The sequence below is a fragment of the Oreochromis niloticus genome, linkage group LG12 (genome assembly GCF_001858045.2).
Source record: "Oreochromis niloticus isolate F11D_XX linkage group LG12, O_niloticus_UMD_NMBU, whole genome shotgun sequence".
In the NCBI taxonomy this organism is placed as follows: domain Eukaryota; kingdom Metazoa; phylum Chordata; class Actinopteri; order Cichliformes; family Cichlidae; genus Oreochromis; species Oreochromis niloticus.
In genome coordinates this window covers 7,937,727-7,963,649 of record NC_031977.2, presented here as the reverse complement: position 1 = coordinate 7,963,649, position 25,923 = coordinate 7,937,727, and the positions used below count along the sequence as shown (strand labels likewise).

Below are 25,923 nucleotides of genomic sequence, written 5' to 3'. Positions count from 1 at the left end.
CTTTCACGGACAGCTCATATTGTGTAAATAGAGGTCCTTCAGATGCGGCGCATGTTTTGTATCGCCTCTCCCACAGCTGCAGTGAAAACACCGGTGTCTCGCTCAAATGGTATTTTATCAATATTCATTAAAGCGTCTACTTCTTTTCATAAACTGTGTACCCACTATACCCAGCAATAACTCCTGACATGTAAAAATAAGGTCTATATGTTTATTATGGCTATTTTCGACCCACGTTGCTAACGTTAGCCTGTTTCTTACTAACATCGCGCGAGAGAAACCAAAGCACCTAGAAACATCTTTTAAAGTCAGTATTTTAGATTTTAACAAAGGCTTGTGTAACATATCTGCTCCAGTATGATAACGAACATCCCGGATGTGAAGTCCAGCATCTGCGTGGAGGGCAGCTTCTTATCTGCCCTCTGAGCTGTATTAACATGAGAGCTATATTTCTGTTGTGCATCCGCTCTTGTGGATAAAATACACGGTGTACCATTCCAGTAGGTCAGAAGGGTACTTTAAAGTACTATTTTTTTGAACGCCGTTTGTAGTGATAGCTACAGATTATGTTCCTCGTGAAATGTGTTGGAAGTAGTTGTGAGGGAGGTTAATATAAATATTTATATATATATATTTTTATTTATTGAAGAATGGAGAGAGTGTGAGAAATAAGTCAAGGAGAATATTACATTTTTAAAATCAATTCTTTTTAATGAGCATATGTGTCTATTACATATCATCTATGAAAATCTTTGTGGGTATTTACAGGCTATAAAGTTAGATATTATATTAGAAAAGCAATGAATATGGAGCCTATACAGCCTTTGAGGAATGCACAGGTGCTGGACAGGTGTTTTAAATGGTGTTTTGTTACTCGGTCACATTTAAGAGTTCTGGTTGAACTCCAGGAGCCGTTCACCACGTACAAGTAGTTATCACGTTGTCAAACTTTTTACCATTGATTTGTGCATTCAGTCACTCATCACTGCCCCTGAAGATGACTGACAGCTGAAGGAGTGGGGGATGTGCAGTCTGACAAAGTGTAAGAACTTGCTGTTTCCTGTGTTCCCCAACCCTCAATGCATGATGTCTTTTTTGAATTAGAGCACAATAAGAATGCACTTGTTTTCCTATATTTGCTGCATTGACAGCATAATCCCCATATATCCGAAGGTGATCACACCCAAAATGTGCATTGATGTATGATGACCCTCGAGCTGTCGACCCTCTTGTGTGCCTTTTTCCTCTAGTGCCCAGGCAAATGACCTGATGGAGGAAATGGGTGATAATGCAAACAGATAAGGCTCTTGGTACCTGTTGACCACAGTCAGAACCTCCTAAATCAGGACCCTCTGACATGGTGCTCCATCAGTGCCTGCATCAGTGACTCCCACAAGGCATTGAGCCCTTATCTGCAGTGGCCCCTGCTTAGCATTCACGCCATTCACGCGAACAATGCTGCCTCTTCCCGCTCATTGGATCTGTGACTGACAGTGGGTGTTGGTGCACTTGTGTCTGACTTCAGCCTGTATCTGACGCTGGGCTGTTTATCCAGTCCAGATTACCCCCACCAAGACACAATAAAGGGTGTGTGTCTTCCTTGCCACTTCCCATTCTGTTTTTCTAGCTCCATGTTTATAATGGAGCTCGCTCTCTATTTGGCACATTGGTTTCCTCCTCAGGAGAACCTGTATTAGTTGGAAAGGGGGAGGGTTGAGGCAAGAAGGGCTGACTAATGGTTGTAGAATCAGCTCACCACCCACTGATCAACAAGCGAGGTAGAAATGCAGTCATGGCCAGAAAAAGCAGGAGGGCAGCAGATAAGAGCATTGCCTTTGATAAACAGCTAATACTGAAGTATGACTAATAGCTGAGGTATGATGTAGTGGCCTTAGAAGAATCTGGAAGCTTTTCTTTGACCTTTGTTGGCTAAGAAAAGGAATATTACTGGTTTGATAGGTCATAAAGTAGGTTTTTCATTGGAGAGCACATCTAGACTGGAGCTTTTGAGCTATGTGTAATCTGCTTCGGGTTTTCATCATGCAGCTCAGATCTCATATTTGATGAGGCTCATATCACAGAACGGGATCTTGGGATTCCATGCCTCCTTAATGGCTCTTGTGAAGCTGGGGCATTATAAAAGGTCCTATAATCAACCCCTGTGATCAGTATATCCTTCCCTGCCTGCTCTTTATATTTATGAATGGCACAATCCCACAAGTCAGGAGCTCAGGAGGGTAGCGTCTGATCACGTGATACAGCACCATGCGAGGAATGTCCAGGACTCTCCCCTCCAACTCTGCTGGAAAAACAAAAAATAGAAAAACTTTGATGCCCCATATCATAACGACTGTCCTGTGTGTCCCCTCCCTCTTCGTATGTGCAGTGATGCTGAGGAGGGTAACGGGCGGTGGTGCAGTCGAAGGGGGGCACAGATAGTCGCTGTGTTTGATCTGAAGGTCGCCAGCCCCTTGCTGGTGTTGAGAGATTCTTGGCGGACGAGGCTGGCTCTCATTTAATAACATGAAGGGGAAGCGGACCTTTCTCTCATAATTAGGCCTAATTACCCTGTAGGTGTGGACAGACGGCCCAAGAAGAGACAAACTGCCTTTATCCGTGGACTTTGAGTCAGATTACCCAGAGCTGTCTTATCTGTTACAGGGCCAGCAGGAGCCTCAGTCCTCTCTTGCCTCTTCCCGCTGGCTCCCAAAACCAGCTCAGGTGTATTAATCAGTCAGCCTGATTTAGTATTCTTGTGCATGATACACAGGTTTAATTTGGTGTAGCTATTGTTTTTTTCATTGTGAACATGCTTAATAAAAAAATTGGCCACACAGAGAATCTTCCTGCCTTTTATAGTTCACCTTATGAAGGTTTCTTATGTTTATTAAAAAAAAACCAACCCAGTAAATTTTGAGGAGTTCCTTCTCTTTGACCTGCGTCTGCGTTTCTTTGACCGGGTCCTACCTGCCAGCTTTACTGCAGCTCGACCACTACAGTGGATATGCATTCACAACAAGTGAAAATGACTGGATTGAAAAATGCCAGGGCAGATGTTTTTCCCCCTTTGCTTTGCTTCCTTCTTGAAAATACATTTTGGTCACTTCGTGTCACCTTGTTGTTTGTTTACAGTGTCTTTCTCTCCCTTCCTGAGCTGCCTGCATGTTTGTGTTTGGGTTTGTAGCTGACTCGCTTGCAGCCACAACAGCAGGCCCATTGTTGGGCCAGTTCAGTGACTGGAAATGCTGACGCCTGGAAAACCTCACTGAGGAAGTAGTGGCTGGGGGAAAATGGCCATTATACTCATCCTTTGGATGCGCGTTTATTTTTGCAGTTCTCGAGTCCCTGCAAAGCGCGTGTCCGTCGCTGTCTCCGGCTGTTGTCTTTTAGGTGACGGCGAGCTGCAGCCGCCAGTGGAAAGTTCTGTGAGTCGGAACTGCAAGCCAATGAAAACAGCCAGTTTCAGGTCTCAGTGTGACTCGCAGCTCTACACTGGAAGAGGACAATAAGGGAGGCATAACCCACCTTTTATTAGGGTTAACTCCCCCCTGTCACACACTCACACAGGCGCAGGGCTAAGGAATGTAGTCTTACCCACCCATTCACAGGAGGAGCAGCTTCACTGATAGACCCATAAAAACACTGCTGCCATCTTCTTCATACCATACAAAACAAGTTTGTACAGTTGTTGCTTTAAGGTGTTTCTGTTGGTTCAGTTCCAAGAAAACTGTGACATTACGGTCAGTATCTTAAACATTTCCAAATTTCAGTCTCAACGTTGTCGTTGGAGATTTCACAAATGTCTTGCACTTATTGGTTGCCGTGCTTTCAGTTCTGTACAGCTCCAGATCCAGCTGCGTTTCAGTCTGGAGACTGTGCCAGTCCTCCAGGCTTTGAGACCTCTCCTGTTCTTTTCTCCAGGCATTTGTGTGATGTTGTAGTATGACCAAGCAGCCTGTTGGCCTTTGTTAGGTACCTTTCAGGCGGTTGAGTTTTGTCATAATAATGCATCAGTAACATTTGTTCCACACTGCTGTCAGACACACAGAGGGTTTGCAAGTTATTGTGAAAAGTCGGGACACCTGCAGGAATTATGCTCATAAAGTTTTGAGCACTTAATTCACATAAATGTCTGCACATTCTTTTTAATGAATGAAAATGGCCTTCTTTCTGTGAAATTTATTAATTTATTAAACCAACTACTTACAGGGTAAAAAAGCTGATGCTTTTTTTTTTTTTTTTAATTTCTGCTTTATATATTAATTGATAGTACAGCTGGTGAAATAACCTTCATTGTTAGAACATGGGACTACACTGTTATGTGCTTAATTAGGCAGGTTGATCGGGGGTCTCCGTCGCTCTGCTTCATAGATTCACATGGACAATTTAACCACTAACCTCCTGAAATGAGCTGCTCCTGAATGCCTCGGGCTCCAGTTTCAGTGTCTGCTGATTGCAGAGAGCAAGGGTTATGATAAGTAAAAGTAGGGGAGGGGAGTGAGTCGGGGCAGGAGAATAAGGTTTCCAGTTTTAGGTACCTGTGGGGATGCTTTCGAAAATAATGCCATTAATCAGTTGGTGTAGCAGCCAAGCATTATAGAGAACTTATGGTACTTTTTTGTAGATTTTAGCAGACTCTGTTCTTTCACTGTGTATCCTCAGATTTACTCTATGAAACTGAAATCAGGGCTCTGTCAGGGCCTGTGACTCTTACTATTATATATCTTGGTTCATATTTGGAGTCATTGTGTTCTTGCAGAACATTGTGTTCTTCTCTATACTACTGCTATCAATACACTGGACATAAGTGGGACATATCAGCTGTTATGTCATATCGCGTTTACCCTGGCTGTGTCACCTTATCCAAAGCTTCTCATTTGACCATCTCAGATTTGCCAAGGGGAAAGATACACTTCTCTGAACCCAGTTCAAAGGTGATGATGAGAAACAGTTAATTTTTTAATGATGATCTTTTTGTTTTAGAAAAACAGGAATGAGGAATGAATCACAACAAATACTGAATAAATTAAGGCAAAGAAATGTGGGAATAGCTAAGCAAGTTTGGGCCTGGTTAGTGCTTGGATGGGAATGCCTGTAAGCTTACAGGGGTGGCTGTAGTGCTGATTGCTCTCCGATGCATCCGTTAGAGATAGAAAGCACTTAGGTAGAAAAAGTATAGAAAAAAGCGCTTGTATGAATGTGTGTGAATGGGTAGAAAAAGCACTTTATAAGAACTACCAATTACCATTTACATATACGTGGGCCACATGCCTGTGCAAAACATAAATACTAATAATAGCCCAGTTGGCGCATCCTTAAGCTTTGTGTTGGCAAGTGTCTTTTCATGTAGTTTGACACCATGATTTTAAACATGGATAGCATTTTATTAGCTGTGATATCAGCCATTCACATGTGATAGTTCAGTGTTGAAGCATCATTTCCTTGCAGCATGCCTGTGGTCAGGTTGGTTTCCTCAGCTACCCAGCCTACAAACAACTTAAAAGCCCGAGCTGTTACCTCTGCCTCTGGGACAACGGCTGTAGCTCACGAGGAGTGAGAAGCTCAGCTGTCTGTGTTTACTGTAATTCAGCTGTCAGAAGTGGTGATATATGACATATTGAGTAAGAGAGGTGTTTTCACGCAGACTAGAAGGAGGAAGACCGAAAGAGAGCCACAGGGTTTGTAGCTACTAACAATGGAGAAAATACAGACAGTGTCTGAAACAGCTGTCTGCTGTGTGGAAGAGAAAGGGTGAAGCGCCTCATGGAGAGGCTGTGCTTAGTGTTGGTGCACAAAATGTTTTGTGCTGATTAGGTGTGCACCTTATTCCTATTTTCTTCATCTAAAATGTGTCCAATTATCCTGTTTTGAATAAAATACGTTTGTCAGAAGTTGTGCAGTCTCTGAGAGGTATTTGTGGAGAAATCCAGTCTGCACTGTAAGCATTTAATCGCCATGAGCCTCAGCATACACTACCATCACGTGTTACATTCAGATTTCATGTTCGTGTTTTTCTTTTACAGTGACCACAGCGGCGTTAGTTTTCAGCGATCTTTCTGCCACGTTTTGATTGCTTGACCAAAGATGTCTCGTCCTTCTCCATCCCCCATTTACACCCTGAGGGGGGCGGGCGGACCCCTTAACACACTCCACTTTAGCTGCCAAGGAGAGGGCACTCCCCTCCTGTTTTCTGGGTGAGCCACAATTTGCTCCTTCATCTTTTTGAATGTTTGTTTCTCTGAACAAGAGTAAATCTTACCATTTTTATAGCTACTGTAAAGCAGAGCCAGTTTAATATAAGGTTCTATGTATGTGATGATCATTAAAGATCCTTTAAAAAGCAGCATCCTTGTTTTTGCAGGTCAGGAAAGGGTGCCATACATATCTGGAACCTGAACAGCAGGAGGGCAGAGAAGATCATAGAAGCTCACTCTGGTAATTCTGTCATCTGGGTCAGCACACTGCAGTCAGCAGATGCACTCATCAGGTAAACCTCTCTCAGCTTCTTAGCAAGGATTTGTGAATAAGAAATATTGTTAGTATGTCAGTTGTGGTTAATTCTATACAAACTGTTTGATTTTAAAAAGTATATTGTAGTGAATAACTGCAGATTTTCAGCTCTGGTTTCGCTCTTCCTGTTGGTGGCACAGTCAGGGCCGGGACATGCAGGTCTGCCGATGGGACGTGAGTGAAGGTCGCAGTGAGCTGGTGGAGTCTGTGTGGACTGGCAGTGTTGGATTCTGTCAGTGCTCCCTTCTAGAGACGAGCCCTGCAAATTACCTTCTGGCCTACGCTGGGGAGCAGACGGAGGAGGTCAGACATCAGCAGTGTCAACGTTCAGTTGTCTTTACAATCCATTTTCATCCCCCGCCTCTTTATCAGGACATGCTGGGATATGCTTAATGTCTGCAACCCTGAACCTAAAGGGAATCTGTTTCCAGTTCAATATTTTTATTCCTGGACTCCACAAGAGTTACTTTTCATGATTCATAGATCCAAATGATACTTACTTGTCGTATACTAAGCCTTGGAAGTCCTTCAGTTCGTTCTCAGTCTAAAATGAGCCATTTTAGCTCCTTTGGCTGTTTTAAGCCTTGAGAATAAAAAGTTTGAACAACAGGTGTGCACTCGAGAGAGCTATATTAAGAACATCCGCTTTCACTGATGTCTTACTGTATAATATGATACAGAACCAAGAGTAGACAAAACTGTCTGAACCCCGAGCGCTTAGAGCAGTCTGAAGCCTGAGCTTTTGGCTCACAGGGATTAGCTGTACTTATGCTGAACTCATTATTTGAAACTTCGGCTATGTTTAATATGAGCATCTGCTATTGTAACTGTATACATATGAGGGAAAACAAGGGAAAGCTTAAAGGTTCCTATTATAGATATAAGGTAATTAAGTAAAAAATTGCATCTTCTTCTTGAGGTAGAGTGAGTTTCTATTAGTGAGTTTGACAACTTTTTATAATATCTAGAAGTGTTTGTAACACATTTTCACAGGAATGCAAGTGTTATTACGTTACATTGAGTATTATATAAGTATTATATTAAGTATTATTTGTTACTTTTCTTAAAAGTAATGCAGTACGTTACTTAATTACTTGCCAGAGAAAGTAGTAGATTAAACTATTCGTTGCATTATTTTCTTGTTACTCCGTGAAATGACCTGAAGTGCACCGTCACATAATGGCCAGTCCCACACACTAACACAACTCCTTGGCCTAACAAGACACGCATTCAGTCTTTCTTTTAGTTTTTATGTATTAACACAAAACCAACAACACAAAGCAAAGATGAAAGTCAGCCCAAAGAGACCTCAAAGCGATCACCACAGTGATTCACTTTAGAAACATGAACAGGTAGATCACCTGCTGAGGTTCAGGCTTTGGCTGCCGGGCTGGGGTCGGCAAACACTCAGCTTTAATTTGTGGCTCTTTCCGCCTTGGACTCAGTTTGCAATTCACCATCACACTCCTGTCCATTTGGGCTCTAAAACTAAAAATAATGTCCGTATCGCCACTCCTCAAAAGCTGACAAACACAAGTCAGCTCAAGTAGCACAAGTGCACAGGAAGAAAAAAGCATGTTTTGTTGTTGCATATAACTGAACCCTGATTGCAATGAAAATAACAACATAATTGTATGTGTAATGTAATTACTGAAGTCAGTTGTTTAATGTGTTACTTCCAACACTGCAGATTCGACTGCATCCCTCCGAATTCAATTAAATTCCCATTTGATGAGTAACTTTATGCTCCGTCTCATTTTGAAATGACATGGAAGGATTTCCGTTAGCATATAAATAGCCCAGCTTTTTGGGTTAGCAGCTTAATTGGTTAAACTGTCTGAGTTGAGTGTAAAAACACATCCTGTATAAACCTGACCAGACTTGCTGTTGCCGTTTAACTCAATGGAATTCACACATATTTGTGGGTTTTGATACCGTAAGTGTGCTCTCGGAAAATTGTGTTCCTCAGAGTTGTTTTTGTTACAAGTTCTGTCATCTTTCCACCGCTGTTTTGCATTTAATGTGATCCATAAGCATATTGAATCCATTCAGGTAGTGTCAACATGACACATGAGCATGCCCTCTGCAGCCAGAAACTGTCAAACTGTGATCTGAATGGCATCATTAGCAAACCTTCATTTTATGCATCAGCGTGCACGTTTGCAGGGCAGGATCTTAGTACTGACCACCAGCTAAATGTTGGTTAATTGTGGTTGTGGTTAGTAACATTCCTTTCACTGAATGCTTTTGTCTAAAACATGTAATGGCTTTGAGAACTCCTAAGAAAGCAAAGCGCAGTTTTAATTGTGCTTTGCAGTAAGTAATGAGCATGTTCCTGCTTAAAAGTAGCTGTTTACATTTTTGTCTTTGAATGGTGGCTTAAAAAGAAAAGAATCCCAGCCCAGTCCTGATGGTGGAATGAAATCACAGTTTTGTCTGTCTTGAGGTTAATTCTCTACACCCACACGCCTGTTTGGCTTTGTGTGGAGCCAGTGTCTGAGTGGTGAGGCAGGATGGGGCAGCCAGCTATTCAGCCATCTTTTATTGCCTCCAGATTCATGTTACGTGCTCTTCTGTGGCGGAGCTACACTTGAAAGGGAAGGAGCGGTCACCTGATCCAGTCAAACGTGCCTCTGCTAACCTCGGTCCAGTGGGCCAGGCATCAGGGCGCCTGTGACTCCCAGCACCTCAATAATGCCATTGTCCCAACAGACACAGACAGAGACACACCTACAGACCCATAAACGGCAGACCAAAACAGGCCACACTCCATTTTGGGCTCTCCACCCCATTCCACAGACATAACTGACCAAGACAGATCCCTATCATGCATCTGCAAGTAAAAACACCCCCATTAATGAATTACCTCAAGGAACAATACTGAGGCACTTGCCACAGAGCATTCACAATGGCGTGATTCAGCGCCTCGGGCAAAATACGGGGCGATATTTAGATATGTAACCGAGACAGGCAGCAGTTTCCATCTGAAGCTATTTCACGTGGTTTTATTGTTTACTGCTCACAGTGAGATTCCTGCCAGCAGCTTTGCTGCCACGGCAGAAACATTAATTAATAGCGTGGGTGTTTTATTTATGGGCAGTGTGATGCCACACAAGAACAGTGATCACCTGAGGCAGAGAGAAGTCCTTAAAGGCCCTCTTTGTCAGGCACGCAGAGGTAAACATGCAGGACAGATGTGGCTTAGCGCTAAAATACAGATCGCTTCCTTTAAGGGCTGTTTAATCTGAGGCCTAATGAGAATGAATATGAGCAGCGTATATCATCAGCGTGGAGAAAGTCGAAGGAATGAGCTTTGGTCAGGATGTGGGGGTACACACACTCGCACATGCACGCACACACATCATCATTAGTCTGTGTATTTTTTATCAGAATCAGTGCCAATGTGTGCAGGAAAACACCACTCAGGTCGCAGGGTGAGCCTTTAGCAGGATTTATTATAGACAGTGAGGCGGCTGCTCTGCGCTGATGGATGACACTGTACTGCTGGTTGGAGGGACTCGGATCCGTGGAGGTCCTAAAAAACCAAGTATGGATTTGGGTTGCAGGTTTGTTACTTGAATGCAGAAGACAGACAAATTCCAACTTGGCAATTAGAACTTGTGTGTATATATAATTTTGTGCCAGTAATGAAAACAGATTAATGAAAACAGAAAATCCATTAAGTAGGTTAGTGAAAAGAATGAAACCGGCGTTTCTGGCACACAAACTGCCATTTTTCGCTTTTGGGGTGAGAGATAGCAGTCCTGTTTGGCAGGAACACGACCTTGATTGGGATGAAAGCATTTTAACGCTGATAGATTGCCATGAAATTTTGTACAGAAATCCATTGTTCTCTTGGGATGTGTGCTACTGATTCTGGTGACCCCCGGCCTTTTTATCTTGACCCCGTTAAATGTCTCAATAGCCGCAAGATGGAGAGACACCACATTTTGTGCAGAAAAAAAAAATCCATCATTATCCTTTTCTTTGCAATGTAATGGTACCCTTTGAGTTTTAACCTGTAATTGTCACGTGTTCTCCACAGATCAAGATTATCGAACTGCCCAGTAAGACTGCAGTCTGCACACTTGTGCCAGAAGAAAAGCTGGGGATGGTCATGTGTCTAAAATTGTGGCAGGTAAGCATCAGTTTTAAGTGTTTTTTTCAAAGATATTGTTGAGTTGTTTTAATTATGAGAATTTGGACTTGTGTCTGTTACTCTATTTTTCTGCACCATTACCAGCACACACTGAGAAATGCACTGATACTGCAACTTTTCTGAGTGCAGGGTAAAGTGGCCCTATGGCGCTCATTTACAGCCCCCCATCTTCTTTGACATTTGCGTGAGTCATAGGTCAAAATTATTCTGATTCATCTTTGGAGCTATTTTATTTCTTGTGATCCTCCCTTCAGGACAACTTTACTTTTGATTGGTTGCCCCTCATATAAATATATAAGTTTCAACTAAAATAGGGTGGAGCTTCTGTGCTCACATGCAGAGATGTGTTTCTGAGATATCGTCTAGTACAAAACTGTCTAAAATGTCTTTTAGAGCATTTTGTCCAGGTCTAATTAGGAGCCACCAGTGAAACATAATAGAAAATAAGGAAATTCACAATATGATCAGTCACACTATCCAAAAAAAGAAAATCACACTGACAGCCAGCGAACGATGTACTTTTTGTTTCATGACTGTTAAAAGCTCACGCATCCGTACATACCTGCTTCATTCTGATTGGACAGCAGCCCACGACAAGTCGCTAAAGTAAACAAAAAAACGCACACGTGAGATGCGGCTCGTGATTTACAGCTCGACAACTCGTCCCGCATCATTTTTTCCAAGCGTTTCTTCTCAGCTGGCAGTGAGTCCCAACACTGTAATTAGAGTGTTTGGAAAGGCCGGGGGTTCACAGCCATATATCAGCCTGCAGCTGTACATCCAATCTGATCTGGGCAAAAGAAGTTACAGCTTTCTGTTTTGTGATTGCTGTTGAAAGTTTTATTTTCCAGCCATTAACGCAACCCTGTAATTATTTTTATGGTTAATTATTAACTCTCCGGGTTTTGGGGCTGCAGGGAGGGACTGAATGGGGGGTTTTGATGCAAGGCTGTGGATGGTTTGCATAAATTTAATGACCTGTGCAGTTTACAGGCAACAGAAATCAAAACACAGCTTATCATCTTGAACCCCAGAGTCAGGCAAGCCGCTGGCCTGTGCACATTTAGCCCTGTAATACTGTAATACTAATTAGAGTTAATAAGTCAAAAGCAAAGCCTATAAAGGTGACATTGTTTGTGAGAGAAAAGAGTCTCGGTGCCTGCTGACACCATGTTTATGTTTTTTCTTGTTTGCCTTTGATTTCACTGTTGCACCCACCTTTCATCATCTGATTTATGAACCAAAGCTGGCTGAGCGTTGAGTGCCAGAAAACATAATGATCAATTATATCATTATAAATTATATAATATCTTTGTAATACAGCACAGGCAGCTGTCTGACTTCAAAGCCGAAGGGCCCAGGTGATTGTAAATCATTTCAGGCCGATTCCTTTCAAAGCATGTTCATCTGTTACACTGACTGAGTGACTCAAGAGTTTCCGAGCGCAAGAAAAGACTGAAAACTCGGCTCTGTCTGTGTGCATCTGTGAATGCATACAACCCCTTCTTTCACTCGCTATCAAACACACACTGGCAGATCTTTTCTCAGTCACGAGAAGAAAAAAAATACAAACGTCATCTTGCCTTTCGCATTAAATGCTCATATGCTGCCTACTGCCTCCTTAACCTGACACAGCAGGAAGCAACGTCTGAAGCAGCTACAGTTAGGTCTTTATATATTTGGATGCTGACAGTTTTGTTTTTTTACCTGTGTACTGAAACATATTCCAATTATAGTTACATAGTGGATATAATGTGTAGACACCCAGCTTTCCTTTGAGGGTACCCACGTTCAAATTGGGTGAAGGGTTTAGGAGTTTCAGCTCCTTAATATGTGCCGCCTTCTTTTTAAACGGACCAAAAGTAATTGGACAGTCATTGTCTCAAACGCTATTTCACAGGCAGGTGTGAGTAATTCCTTCCTTGTATCATTATCAATTAAGCAGATAAAATGTCTGGAGTTGATTTGAGGTATGGTGCTTGCATTTGGAAGATTTTGCTGTGAACAGATAGCATGCCGTCAAAGGAACTCTCCATGCAAATAAAACAAGCCAACCTTAAACTGCGAAAACAGAAAAAAAAACATCTGAGAAATTGCTACAATATTAGGAGTGGCAAAATCTACAGTTTGGTCCATCCTGAGAAAGAAAGAAAGCACTGTTGAACTCAGCAACGCAAAAAGACCTGGACGTCCATGGAAGACATCCATGGTGGATGATCGCAGACCTTCACAACAGCCAAACAAGTAAACAACACTCTCCAGGAGGCAAGCCACTCATAAGCCTCAAGAGTAGAAAGGCTAGATTGGAATAAAAAAGCCAGCAGAGTTCTGGAAAAACCTTCTTTGGACAGTTGAAACCAAGATTACCTCTACTAGAATGATGGCAAGAAAAAAGTACGGAGAAGGCGTGGAACAGCTCATGATCCAAAGTGTACCACATCAGCTGTAACACACGGCGGAGGCAGTGTGATGGCTTGGGGTGCATGGCTGCCAGTGGCACTGGGACACTAGTGTTTGTTGATGATGTGACAGGACAGAAGCAGCATGAATTCTGAGGCGTTCAGAGACACACTGTCTGCTCAAATCCAGCTAAATGCAGTCAAATTGATTGTCAGTGTTTCATAATACTGATGGACAATGACACAAAACATACAACCAAAGCAACCCAGGAGTTTATTGAAGCAAAGAAGTGGAATATTCTTGAATATTCTTTAGTTTTGTTGAAGACCCAGCATCTGGTGATGTCCGTGAGTTCAAGACTTCAGGCTGTCATTGTCATCAAAGGTTTTTCAACCAAGTATTAGAAATAAGAATTTTATTGTCAGTTATTGAATTTGTCCAATTACTTCTGATCCTCTGAAAATAAAGACTCGTGTTTAAAAAAAAATCTTAGTTCCTCACATTTTTATGCAAACTTTATGTTTAACCCACTGAATTAAAGCTGAACTTCAACTGCATTTGAGTTGTTTAATTTAAAATTCATTGCGGTAACATACAGAACCAAACAAGTAAAAAAGTCATCTCTGTCCAAATATATATGGACCTAACTGTATCCCCATCTCTCCACCCTGTCTCTCCCTATCACACACACTCTAGGAAGAAGCCACTGCCAATTATCTCTTCTCTCTGTCTTCGCACTCGCCACCCCTCCCTCTTTTCTTCCCACTGCTGAGACGAGAAGCGATTATCCTCCTATATTTTTAAGGCAGACTCACCAACAGATTTATTGTCAGCCTTTAAGACCTCTCTGCAGGAGTTTATGGAAACGATTAAGTCTTAAGCAGCGCTTTCTTCCAAATTTAGCCACAATTCACTCCATTAAAATCCCACCTAGCCCTTAGTGGGCTATGACATAAAGGTGACAGAGCTTATTATCAGAGTTTTCTGCATCTGATCGGCTCGGAAACCGTGAACGATGGCGAGTGGAGGAAAGCGCCTCCACATGTGGGTTTGACTTGTGTGCCGATGTCAGGCTTGGCCAGAGGGACAGTAGTGATATATGATGTGCAAGGCTTTTAATGTGAACAGAGGCTGGCGGGGGGAAAGGAAATGTTCCTATACAGATATCCATCACTCTCAGCTCATCACCTTGCTGCCTCGTGGCCATGACATCATGGTGAGACCGGGACGAAAAGCGAAGGAGGCGATTGGTTCCTTATGTTGAAGCAGTGTCTGCCCGAGGCCTGTGGTGGCCACATCAGCAAACAAACTGGTCTGAGGGTTGTTCGTGATTTAGGCCGGAATCACAACACAAGGAAATGACACCGAATATTTATTAGCTTCATGATGCCATTTTTCTCCAGTTATCTTGTTGATTATGTTTTTATTTTCTGAAAGCAACAGTGCACATCTGAATAGAGAGTAGATTGTTAGTGTAAATGATTCCTTTACATTGTCCTTGGCAAAAAATACAGAAAATATTATATTTCTATAAAAATATTTAATATAGGTTAATAAAAAAAAAAAGATGGCTGTGGTCCTGGGATCATAGCGGATTCTCCAGTCTGCACCCCAAATTGTTCGTGATGCGAGTGTGTGGGTAGAAAATGTTTAAGACATAGAATAAAGTGTTTATGAATGGGTGAATGTGGCCTGTAGTGTAAATAGCACTTTGAGTGGTCAGTAAGAGTTGAAAAGTGCTATCCAAGTACCACTGACCATTTACCATTTCTATAATAAACAAGGACAAACAGTACAGAACATCACCAATAAATGGCACATATTAGTTGTTGTCAGTAAAGTCTGTGATTTTTATGGCCCTGCTTTGTGCCAGTCTGCCCCTGTAGATTACCACTATTTACTTTAACTACTCTGAAAAAATTAATATGACTAATTTTAATATTGAACACAAAAGCTAAATGGCAGTTACAGTGGAAGTTGCATTCTTCTGTTTGTCTTGTCCAGTTGTATCAAACTTAAGGCCTGGGGTCAGCATCGGGCCAGCAAAGACCCCAATCCGGCCCACTGGAGATCTTTAGAAAATATGATGGAGGGCATGAAGGTTTGGACTTTTTTTTTTTGTATATTCATAAATTTGACAGCTATTCCTGTTGATTTCCCCCTCAGCCATTTATATTAAAACAAAGTAGTTAGGTAAACAATTTAATGACAAAGTTTTTCACTGTGTACAATAGAAATTGTGTTTAAAAGAAAATGTTTCCATCGAAAACTTTATGTTTTATAAATATGAGACAGTCTGGGCAGTGACAGAACGTTTTCTGTCATTTTATACATTTATCAAGTAGAAAAACCTGAGATGTGCTGATAAAGTTGCACTTCTTTATCATATATCAAAATATGTCAGGGATTAAATGTGCAGTGAAAGTGAGTTTCACTCATCTCGCCCACATCAAAGTGAGCTGCACATGCTTTATGTTTCTAAAAGTAGTTTGATATTCCTTGTGTAAACTGAGGCATTACACAAACATAATAAGTACAAATGTGATTTGATTTTATGATGTGCAAGTCATCAAAAAAAAATTTGTGACCAGAGATCAAACTGAAGTGCTTCAGGGCTGCAACTGCACTTTTTTCCTGAGAAAGAGGAACTTTCTCAGGACTGTGATTTAATCTGCTCACATATGTGAATTAAGCCCTTAGTTAGAAAATGTAATGACCTCTATAACAATCGTTAAACTTTTCTGTAAAGATGTCTGGATATGTATTCTGGAGGAAAATCGGAAAAACTAAAAAAGAGGAAAAGAGGGTTATAGGAGAATTATTAAATGCTTTTCACTCTGTTTGACATGGTAAAATTGAGAAGTGGAAACATTCGATCTCATTGTGAAATTTAAGGTTTTGCAGCTTTCTTTATTTAATAAAAAATCATTTCAAAATTGATCGTTACCTAAAACAAGCAATTTGGTGATGAGTTTTAGAAAACTTTGTAAATATTTTTATTGCCTTACATAATATGTTATATGTATAAGAGTGTCAACATAATACATAAGTATTATGATGACACTCTTTTAGAGCTTGTTTTTGTGCCTGTGCACCTCATATTTGTAGTTTCTGATGCTTCAGCGGCAGTTGGATTTTAAACATTAAACACTGTTTCAGCAGACAAGAGAAGGAAGGAAACGAATAAACGAATAAATGAATAAATGAATATTAATATAATATAATATACTTAATATATTCAGTACAAAAGCGCTCAGAGTGTTAATTGTCAAACAGGACACAGCTATACTACCTTACAGCATGTATATCTCACTAGAAGTCTTAATACAACTCCAAGACTAAAACAGTTGGTATGTAACTGTTTTTGCAAATCTCATAAACCAAAATTTTATTCACGATAGAATCAATCTGTAAAAAAACTGCATTAACAAATTGTGGAACAATTTTGGAACGATAATCATCACAGAATTTAAATACCTTAATGCAAAGTCTTTACCAGTGCATAATATCATTCAAAGTACCAAGATGAAAATACGTACTAGATTCTGGCGGGTCCTCTGGCTGCGCTGCATTACAAGCAGGCACGATTCTGTCATAGGAGTCACTGCATGAGCTCATAAACTCTTCCACAAATCACTGTCTGTGAACACCGTTTGCTGTTCTGTCTACAAATGCAGGATAACACTCTATCATGCACATCATGAACATGATCCAGACATTGGTTCAAAGCCCTTATAAAATGGACTGAGGGAAAGTGGAACTGAATTAAAATTTGAAAATTCTTTTTTGGAAAACATGGATGCCGTGTCCTCTGGACTAAGGCAAGGAGAGACCATCTGACTAGTTATCAGTGCTCAGTTCAAAAGCCTGCATCCGGAAAGGCACCATCAAAGCTAGATGGATGACCTCCTTTTCAAAGAGGGCCTTGAAGGAGGCTTCTGTCTATGCTTCTGTTTTTTAAAGATGTGTTGCTGCCATCAAATTCAAAATGAGTCAGTATTTTTATTAAGATGGAAAATTTTCTTGGTTTAAACATTTGGTATTTCTGATGCGTCCTTTTGTGAATAACATATGAGATGATGAGATTTGCAAATCATGACATTCTCTATTTACATTTTAAACAGCATTGGGGTTGTGATATGTTTACAGTAAAAATAGCAGAATGATGTCTTGACATATTTGCTAAAAGAATGAAAATCGGCCTATAGGGCAGCTGACCTGGTAGAGTAGGTCATCTTTATGCTGAAAGGTTGCAGAGGCCTCTGTCTAATTCTGCCCAGATCATTTTCTGCGTCCCATTCCTACTTGCTCTTTCTACTCAGTGAGTTTCCTGTGCACTAAAACAAACGAAAAAAAAAAAAAAAAATTGGTCTCTAATTACGTGCTAATACGCTACATAAATACAGCTATGAAAACATGGCTGAAAGTCACATGACATTGCCATCCTGGAGACGACACAGAGAAGTCTCCTCCGTTGGTCCTGCATCTCCAGCCAGCTTCCATCCATCTTTCCAGCTGCTCTTTGGTGATGAATCTTCTCCCTGAGCCCCAGCCCCACTCCAGCAGAGAGCCCTCTTGTAGAAAGGCCTGTGGAGGATATAATGAATTACATGTCTACCCAGGGTTCCCCGACCTCTGACCCATGACATCATCAATCAGCGAGGTCCTACACTTAAGTGAAACGGTGGGCCCCTAGCCTGGAACGCTTAGCCCGGTCCCTGCCGGCAAGCAGGGGCCACTGATTTTCACGTGTTTTTATTTGTTTTCATAATCCCTTAGTGTTCGTCCTCGCTGATGTGTTTGGAAGGAATACACGACTCTGTCTATAATTTGTTTAAAGCTGCAAGAAGAGAAATATAGGGCGTTAAGTGAGAAGAGGACTTGGACATGAGTGGGGGAAAAAATGGCAGACACAGCCTCCTTGCACATATGGAAAAAATTTCTTACCCTCCTACCTTCCGCATGGCACTGTGCTGTTTCTGGAGGCCTGGCGGTATTTTAAAGTAAAGGCATGAGTTAGGATATACGTACATATCTGTTTCTTCAGGCCACATTAGGGCGTTTTAAGGAACGTGTTTACGGTCGAACGGACTACAGTGTTTTGTATATGTTTACGGAAAAAATTAGATTTTCAGGAAGCGGGATGATGGGAAAATCTCACCAGGTGTCCCTCCCTCGTCCTTCAAGTCTCGCCTCCAGCAGTGCCTATATAAGGCAGCTACTTTTCACCAGCCCACCTTTATGTTCTTGTTCAGTGACATGATTTACAAGCTCAGCTACACCTCCACACAGCCTCTGAGCCGGCTTGATTATACTGCTGTAGAGGAAGCGAGCACTCAGAGGTTATCTGTGGACTCACAACAGTGGGAAGGCACAGCTTTATTATTCTTTTCAAATGTTACACTGCTGACTTTGCCCTATTAATATGCATGCAACTCCATTTTATGCTCACCATAGATTGCTCTGTATATTTAACAGAAGATTCTTTTTTATTTTGTCTGATGCCTGTTTGCACACTTGGTTTCATTTCATTTCATGTGATTTGAAAGATTTACTCTGATGGATTCGCCAGTTGTAAACATTCAAGCTGGATCTGGAACGTCCGGAGATGAAATGGATGTGAAGCCAGATTATATGTGTCGGGTTTGTACGAAAGTTAGATTTATTTATTCTTTTTAGATTGCGAGTTTGCAGTTTGAGAGTATTTTTTGCAGAGGAGTAGGAGTTATATTGGTAGCAAAAATCATCAAAATTAAACAAAATAATAAAACATGAACACATTAAAGTGGAGAAAAACCAGAACACTGTACAGTGAGGAGATAGTCAGGAAGATATGAAGACAAAATCTCAGCTACATGTCGAAAAAAGCAGCATTTTTTCAGCGTTTTGCTTTATTTCACTACCTGATGCGGTATTCTATCTGTGCAGGCTCTGATGTCTGTGGCTTAGTAATATAGATGAGGAGCAAAGTGAGGAGTGGTGTAATGGAGTGCTGGAAAGAGAGAGCAGCAAGCTGACGAATGGAGCCCGCAGCGTTTCTCTGAGTGTCAGCGGGAGCTTCCAGGATGATAACCTCTGCTCCTCTCAGTTTCCAGCATTGCGCAGCGGTTTCTGTGGGGTTTTTTTTTATGACACAGCTCTCATCTCACATCTTAACTTATACTTCACTTTCTGTTCCCTCTTCCCCATCTTTCTGTTCTTCTCCTTCCTCTCTTCAGCCAGACTCGGGCTCCGGGCCTCTCCTGTTAGCTGGATACGAGAATGGCTCTCTGTTGCTGTGGGACGTAACACAGAGGTCCAAGTTGAGCCAAGTCAAAGCCCACCCTGAGCCTGTCATGTGCATGACCTTTGACACCACAAGTCTGAGGGGCGTATCGGGCTCCTCTGAGAAGACGCTCTCCTCCTGGAGGCTGGATGGACAGAGCAACCTGCAGGTCAGTAGAGGACAGAGCGTTTGATCTGACTGGTCAGTCACTCTCAAACTGTGAAAATGTGAATTTGTTTGTTATGATACACCTGCAGTAACCTCTAATCCACAGTGATTACTTAGAAAAATATAGCTTTAATCATTGCTTATAGCTAGCTGTATTAAGTATTTGTGCTTGATTTTAGCTGTTTTTTTCTGTACAGATGTGTCAGTTGGGTCACTATGTACTTTCCTTTACATCAAATAATACTAACTATTCTGCCAAATTAGGGTTAAGTACTGTAGTTATTTTAGAAGTATTCCATAGGATACAACTACCTTTGTTGAGCTAGTTATGCTAATTCATATTGGTTACTGAAGCGTCCCTAGCTAAGATCCCAAACAAGCTGACCTGCTAACTAATTGTTGAACAAGAGAGTCCCTAGAAATAGTATAAAAAGGTAATGGAGGAGACAGGAGAAGAGGAGTGTTACCTTTCTCTGGGCTTGCTTGGAAAACATCAGGGGCCAAAGAGGAAGAGGCTCAGCAGGGCTCCAGGGGCCATAAATCAGCTGCTGGTTACACAGCATTGGCAGAGCTGGGGGCCAAGGGCCAAGCTGGGGCTGTCACTCCAGAGTCTTACCACCCACATGTACATTGATACACAATCGCATACTAGACCTCAATATGCTCACGTCACCGTTGATTACAGCCGGGGAAAAACTGTGTGTCATTTTCTGGTTTTAAAAAGAGGAAAATCAAGAAATACTTAATTTATTTAGCATACAACATTCCTCTTACCATAATACTGTTAAAACACAGACAGACTCTCAAACATACGTCCTGTCTATACAATAAATCCCATGCCAGTGCATCTGCATTAACACCAAAAGAGATCATATCAGCTTTGTACCATAATTCATTTTACATAACAGCCAACGCCTCCGAGACTTAACGCCTCATTTGAAGCTGTATTTTCTCTTGATTTCATGAGCAAAAGGGAATGCTCCTATTTTTCAGCCAACCCCCGTGAATCCGAGCCAAGGGGAACCTGAGGCTGATATAGTACACTCCTGCACAGTGAAAGCGGTATTATTCTTTCCGAGGCTTTTTACAAATGAATGCTTGAATTAGAAATATTTGCAAAGCTCCATTTTTTTTCACCCCTAAATATGTGTCTAGGAAAACACCACGAAGGATTTGATTCAATATACCGAAAACAGGAGGAGAGGGGTTTATTTGGTTTATTTTGCTCGAGCAACAAAATATTGATTCAGCGTGTAATCCAGGATGAGTATGACAGGCAGAAAGCACAAGGAGAGGGAAAGGATCCAACGGGGGCTTTTAAATTATTCTGAAGTGCAGCTCAGTGTGACGTCCAGACAGCTATCCTCAGTTCTTCCCACAAAAGTATTTTTGTGTGGCCATAGCAAGTGGGCGGGGGGACCTGCCGGTTGGTGGACCCTGGCCCGGGGTCCTGACTGATGACCCTTGAGAGGTAATAAAAATATCAAAACCTGAGAGGCCCCTTAGCCAAACAAAAAACACATCTGCAGTAAAGGGAACAGTAGTTCACAGTGGGAGGCTGCAATAAAGGCTGAGGAGGCTGTAAGTGCCACAGCATCCCACTTCCCACAAATTGCCCCTGCGATACAGTCCAGTACAGCAGAGCTGGCTGGCAGGGCAGATGGATGCTTTTTTTTTTTTCTCCTGTTTTTTTTGGTGAAACGGTGGGGAAACTGAATGTGACACAACGCAGCGCAGTTATGATTTAGCGAGGCTGAAAGGCTGTGAAGTGAGCTTATCAAGGCCAGATAAAGACAGATAGCCTCAGGAATGGAGGTTAATGTATTTCGCATGGCTTCCAGAGGCCTTTATCTTCTGCTTGACCTGGAAAGCCTGATATCATTTCATAGCATTTTTCCCCCTCTGCTCTGGTGCAGTGTGCATTTTTGGGAATTTGTCAGGGTCGAGACTATGTTGTATGAAGACGTGAGACTTAAGTGTTTACAAGCTGTTAAACCAGATGGATGCTCATTTAGGTGGGCGCTCACCTGCATTGGCATGTGCACTGACGGGTTTCTCCTGGAGAGGGAAGAAGACAGCAGTCGCGGTCTGGAGAAGGGAAAACGGGGTATAGACAGGGGAAGCTTAGCAATGTAAATCAAGCGTGTCTGACAGTGAGCTATTGCTGGAGCTGATGACAGTTCTCTACAGGTGGACATCGTGCTCCTCACATACACTGCAATGTAAAAATATCCCCTGTTGTCACCTGCACGATTTCTTTGGGAAACCACAATTCCTGCAACTGCTAGTGTCGAGTCCTGGCTTTTGGATCTGATCAAATATGGCCCAACTTCAGCTGTGCTGCAATATAAAAAATCTTCACTCTTTTTATGGGGCATCACCCTTCCTCCTCCTCCTCCTCCTATCTTTTCTGAATGGGATTGCTCACCTGACACATCCATCTCCTGTCAGCCAGAGCCAAGCTCTAACAGACAAGGTGACAAAAGGCTGTAATCTCACCACTGCCGAGTGTGATTCAGGGACAGGGTGTGTCAGAAATACCTGCGAAAACCCTTCCAGCCGCTAGACTCGAGTGAGTGAGCGATGATGGGACATTTCAGTAGATCAGTGTGAAAACCAAGACTGGTGCCAAGACCAAGGTTAAAGACAGGAGGGGAAAAGAAGGGAAAAAAAGTGGAGCAAAGCACGAGTGAAACCTGCCAAGTGGACGCTCCCTTTGAACGTCGGCTCGCTCTGGTGAGATGCTACGAAAGAAGATCCTGAAGTGTGAGTTTGTGTTGGATCTGTCATAGGCCCAGCTGCTGAGCAGAGCTGGTAGCGTCCTGACAGCTGAGAAATCTGGCGTTTAGACAGCAAACCCCGTTGTGTGTGTTTATCTGCATGCTGTAACACAGCCCAGGAAGGAGTGTTTCCAAAAAAAGAAGAAAAAAAAACGAGAAAAAAGAATGATGAAGACCAAAGATGGATTCTGTCTGTGATGAGATAGCGAGGAAGCAATCTGAGGAAAAATGGGGTGGAAATAATACAAGCCAAGTCTCCCCGGTTAGAGCTAATGGATTTCATTAGAGACTGAGGACTGGTTAATGGCAGCACTTGAAGTCAGCTGCATTTTCATTTAGATGTGGTGTGGCCTGACAGCAAAAGCAACAATGCTGCTGCCGGAGAACATAGAGTTAGAAAAGATGATTTCTTACGTTCCAAGAGCAAAGAGTTTTTCTGACATTTAGAAATAATATATTCAAGGCCTGCAACTATTTTTTAGATTTTTTTTAATTCAAATTAATCTGCAGCCTCAGAGCGATTTGAAGCACAGCTTTATTTATTTGGCCCACTTTTATGGTCCAAATAAATAGGTAATATTTTTAAAAAGCCAAATCCAATCAATTTACTGCTCCTAGAAGACAGTTAAAAAAAATCTAATTTGAGCAGCTGGATGCAGGATTTTTGATCTTTTTTTTTTTTTTTTGGACATTTAGGAGATTGTTGTCTTTTCAAAAAAGCAGCTGCTTAGCTTAGTGTCTGGAATCAGGGTACGTGGCTTTGTTCTAAATACCGAAGTCAAAATGTTTATCAAAATGTTTTAATCATCCTGTTGTTCTTTCAATCATTAGCCAAAAACAAACAACGGTCTCCAAAGTGTCCTAAGTGTAAGCAGATCATCTATATGATCAAAATTATATTACTTTTAGGCTACAACTCCCATTTCCTGTCAGGAAGATGTGATTTACTGATAGATTAGTATGTAAAGTGCAATTAAGAGTTAACCCCAAAGTGAGGCCAGCACCAAATTAATTGCAATAAAATAAAGCCGCCCTGGATTTTTCTTTAAGTTTAGATCTGGTAAATTGGCAGCTAATTAAATCTCACCGTTTTATTTCTCTTTTACTTCTCAGTCAGTCAGCTGATTGTTTCAGTCCAAGCTCCAGCGCCTCGCGACTCGAAACTGATCGCCGGCAGCTCAGGAACCAGCAGAGCTTCACATGAGCATCACTCATTCTAAATTATAGCACAAGGCAGCCATTTTTTTCTTTTTACTACTTTTTCCTCTCCACTTTCTCAGACAGAAAGTAAAAACAATTAACCAAGCAGCCTTGCTGAATGACCATCACTACATCATTAGCCATTTACTGCCTGCAATTGACCCCTTAATGAAACAAATGCCTTTTCCTGACACAAACTATGGGAAGCAAAACAAACAAAAACAGACACTTAAACCCATCATTATCAGGACTCTAATGCAAACCAGATGGACAGAGGTAAGGGCATACCAAATACCTGAGGTAATAACAAAGCTCAGAACAATCTTTCACCCCCTAGTTTGCTTTGTCTTTGTGTATTTGGCGAAGTGGGCACACGGTTTCATCCTCGCGATGATGGTTTGACTAACAAAAGAAAAAAAAAGAAATGGTATCACTGTCTCTTCTGAACTTGGCTTTTCTTGCTGTTATGATCAATGACATTCCTCCCTGCTCCTTCTCTCCCTTGCATTCCACTTTATCCACTTGGGCTATGAGTACCTGGCTTATATCTTCCACATGCAGCTTGTGGATGGTTCCTGCCCGGAACAGGAGCACGCAGATAAATTCTCCCAACATCTCCTCCCCATCCAAACCATTAGTCTCCCTAGACACAACTTATGAAGTCAATTTTACGCTGTCCAGTTTGATTTCAGCTCCCACAGCCAGATGTTTAGGTCTCATATAGTGATCCGGTGGAGATCCCTACCTTTCAGCAAAAGCACGTTCGCTTCCCCAGGAATGCCCACAACACCGGGGCCCTTCAGAGCACCATCTTAGCCACCATTCATTTTCATTTGTCAGAATGTTGCGCATTTAGAGAGATGGATACAGTCTGTGGGACGCTGTTGATCACAGGGAGAGGGGGCTGTGGCTAATCTTTAGCAGGCAGACGTTACAGCAGTGTATTTATCAGGTCTCTCTCCGCTGATCAGACCTTTCAGTGTGAATGTAATTCATCAGAGGTGCTTAAAGCAACAAGGTCTCTGCAAACAAGCATTTCAGCGAGATGGTCTCTCGCTTTCTTCCAAACGGCGACACAGGTAACTCGCTTACAGAATACGCCTCCCTAACTCCAAACCAAATAATGGGTCGCCGAGAGATTTACTCGCGGCCCTCGTGCCCTAATGTTTTATGGCTGATGATTGAGTCCCAGGAGTATGCAGCCAGGTTCAACAGACCTCCAGCCTCACACTTGGACCTCAGTCATCAGATCAGCTGATAGCCCTTCCTTGTCAGTGTTTGCCTTGGCCACATTTTCCCAGACGGTAGTGATTAATTGACTTACTGATCTATTAAGTATGTCTGTTTTTTTTTCTTGCCTCTATTTGCATGAGAAATGGGTTATTTGGTGTTACATTTACAGTTAGGAAAAAAATGCTACATCCCATCCTTAAACAAGCACGAGGCTTGGAATACATATGAGAATGCCTTTGTAGTTGTGTTTTTGTAGCGCGCAGTCACCTGTTCAGATATTTTTCCTCTTTCTTTCTTACAGCTGCAGGACTGCGTGACGCTGGTCAACCCCGGGGTTTCCCAGCTGTGTATCCGCATGGATCGTAAACTTTTGGCTTCAGCAGGTTGGGACCACCGGATAAGAGTATTTGGCTGGAAGAAGCTCCGGCCGCTAGCGGTACTACAGTACCACACAGACATGGTGCTCAGTGTAGCTTTCTCTGACCACCGGGACCCCAGACAAAGAGTCCTGGCTGCCGGATCAAAGGACCAGCGAATCAGCCTCTGGTCGGTTTACAACGAGGGAGCGGACACAGGCTGAGTCACCGAGCTCTGAGAGGATTTACAGATTTATGATCAATACTACATTCATACAATACAATCATCTGTGCTGATACAATATGGAAATGGATTGTGCTTCTCATGTACTGACATTACAGTTGAGCTATGAACTTCATAACATGGAGGGTTTATCACTAAGAACAACATGATCCCAAAGGGCTGTATTTTTAAAAGTAATGGACATAGAAGCTTGTGGTAAATTTTAAAATTATGGATAAATATAAAGTTTTACATGCAAAACCTACATTGTTCACAAATACCCCCCTTCAGATGCACGGCATATGTTTGTGTGATGGTCAAACTCATCCCGTACTTTTGCGAGCATGTCTGGAGTCATTGCAGCTACCTACCGACAACCACGTGAAACTCAGGAGTCCGCTCTTTCTAACAGTACGCGTTTCACTCCTTAGCGCTGTACAGCTGCAGAATTAAAGCACTTCAATTCTTTCTGATACAGGTTAAATAAAGGATCCTCTTCATGGTCAGATGTATATATACTGATTATGTTTTATTTATCTCGGAGAATAGTGAGGAAGGGGTCAATGTGAAAATACAAAGAAAGTATATTGGTCTCCAAAATAAAATAAAATCTTTATTTTCACTCATTA

The 25,923-nt window shown here is 42.0% G+C and overlaps 1 protein-coding gene and 2 long non-coding RNA genes across 4 annotated transcripts; 1 reads left to right on the top strand and 2 right to left on the bottom strand.

Annotated features, from left to right (window-relative positions):
• On the top strand, window positions 1-25,923 carry gnb1l (guanine nucleotide binding protein (G protein), beta polypeptide 1-like). Its single transcript, XM_003448611.5, has 7 exons — window positions 1-109; window positions 6,024-6,194; window positions 6,362-6,487; window positions 6,651-6,813; window positions 10,556-10,648; window positions 19,288-19,503; window positions 25,017-25,923. Exons 2-7 carry the CDS (start codon window positions 6,085-6,087, stop codon window positions 25,293-25,295), a joined length of 987 nt encoding a protein of 328 aa, XP_003448659.1. The 5' UTR covers window positions 1-109; window positions 6,024-6,084; the 3' UTR covers window positions 25,296-25,923.
• Window positions 15,959-19,281, bottom strand: LOC102080613 (uncharacterized). Its single transcript, XR_269625.3, has 2 exons — window positions 18,973-19,281; window positions 15,959-17,656 (listed from the first exon to the last, which is right to left on the bottom strand). It is a non-coding gene; the product is annotated as an uncharacterized LOC102080613 (long non-coding RNA).
• Window positions 19,342-25,010, bottom strand: LOC102080675 (uncharacterized). 2 transcript variants are annotated; one of them, XR_003213209.1, is made up of 3 exons: window positions 21,530-25,010; window positions 19,970-20,965; window positions 19,342-19,497 (listed from the first exon to the last, which is right to left on the bottom strand). It is a non-coding gene; the product is annotated as an uncharacterized LOC102080675 (long non-coding RNA). The 2 variants fall into 2 exon arrangements; XR_003213208.1 differs by having other exon boundaries at window positions 19,970-25,010.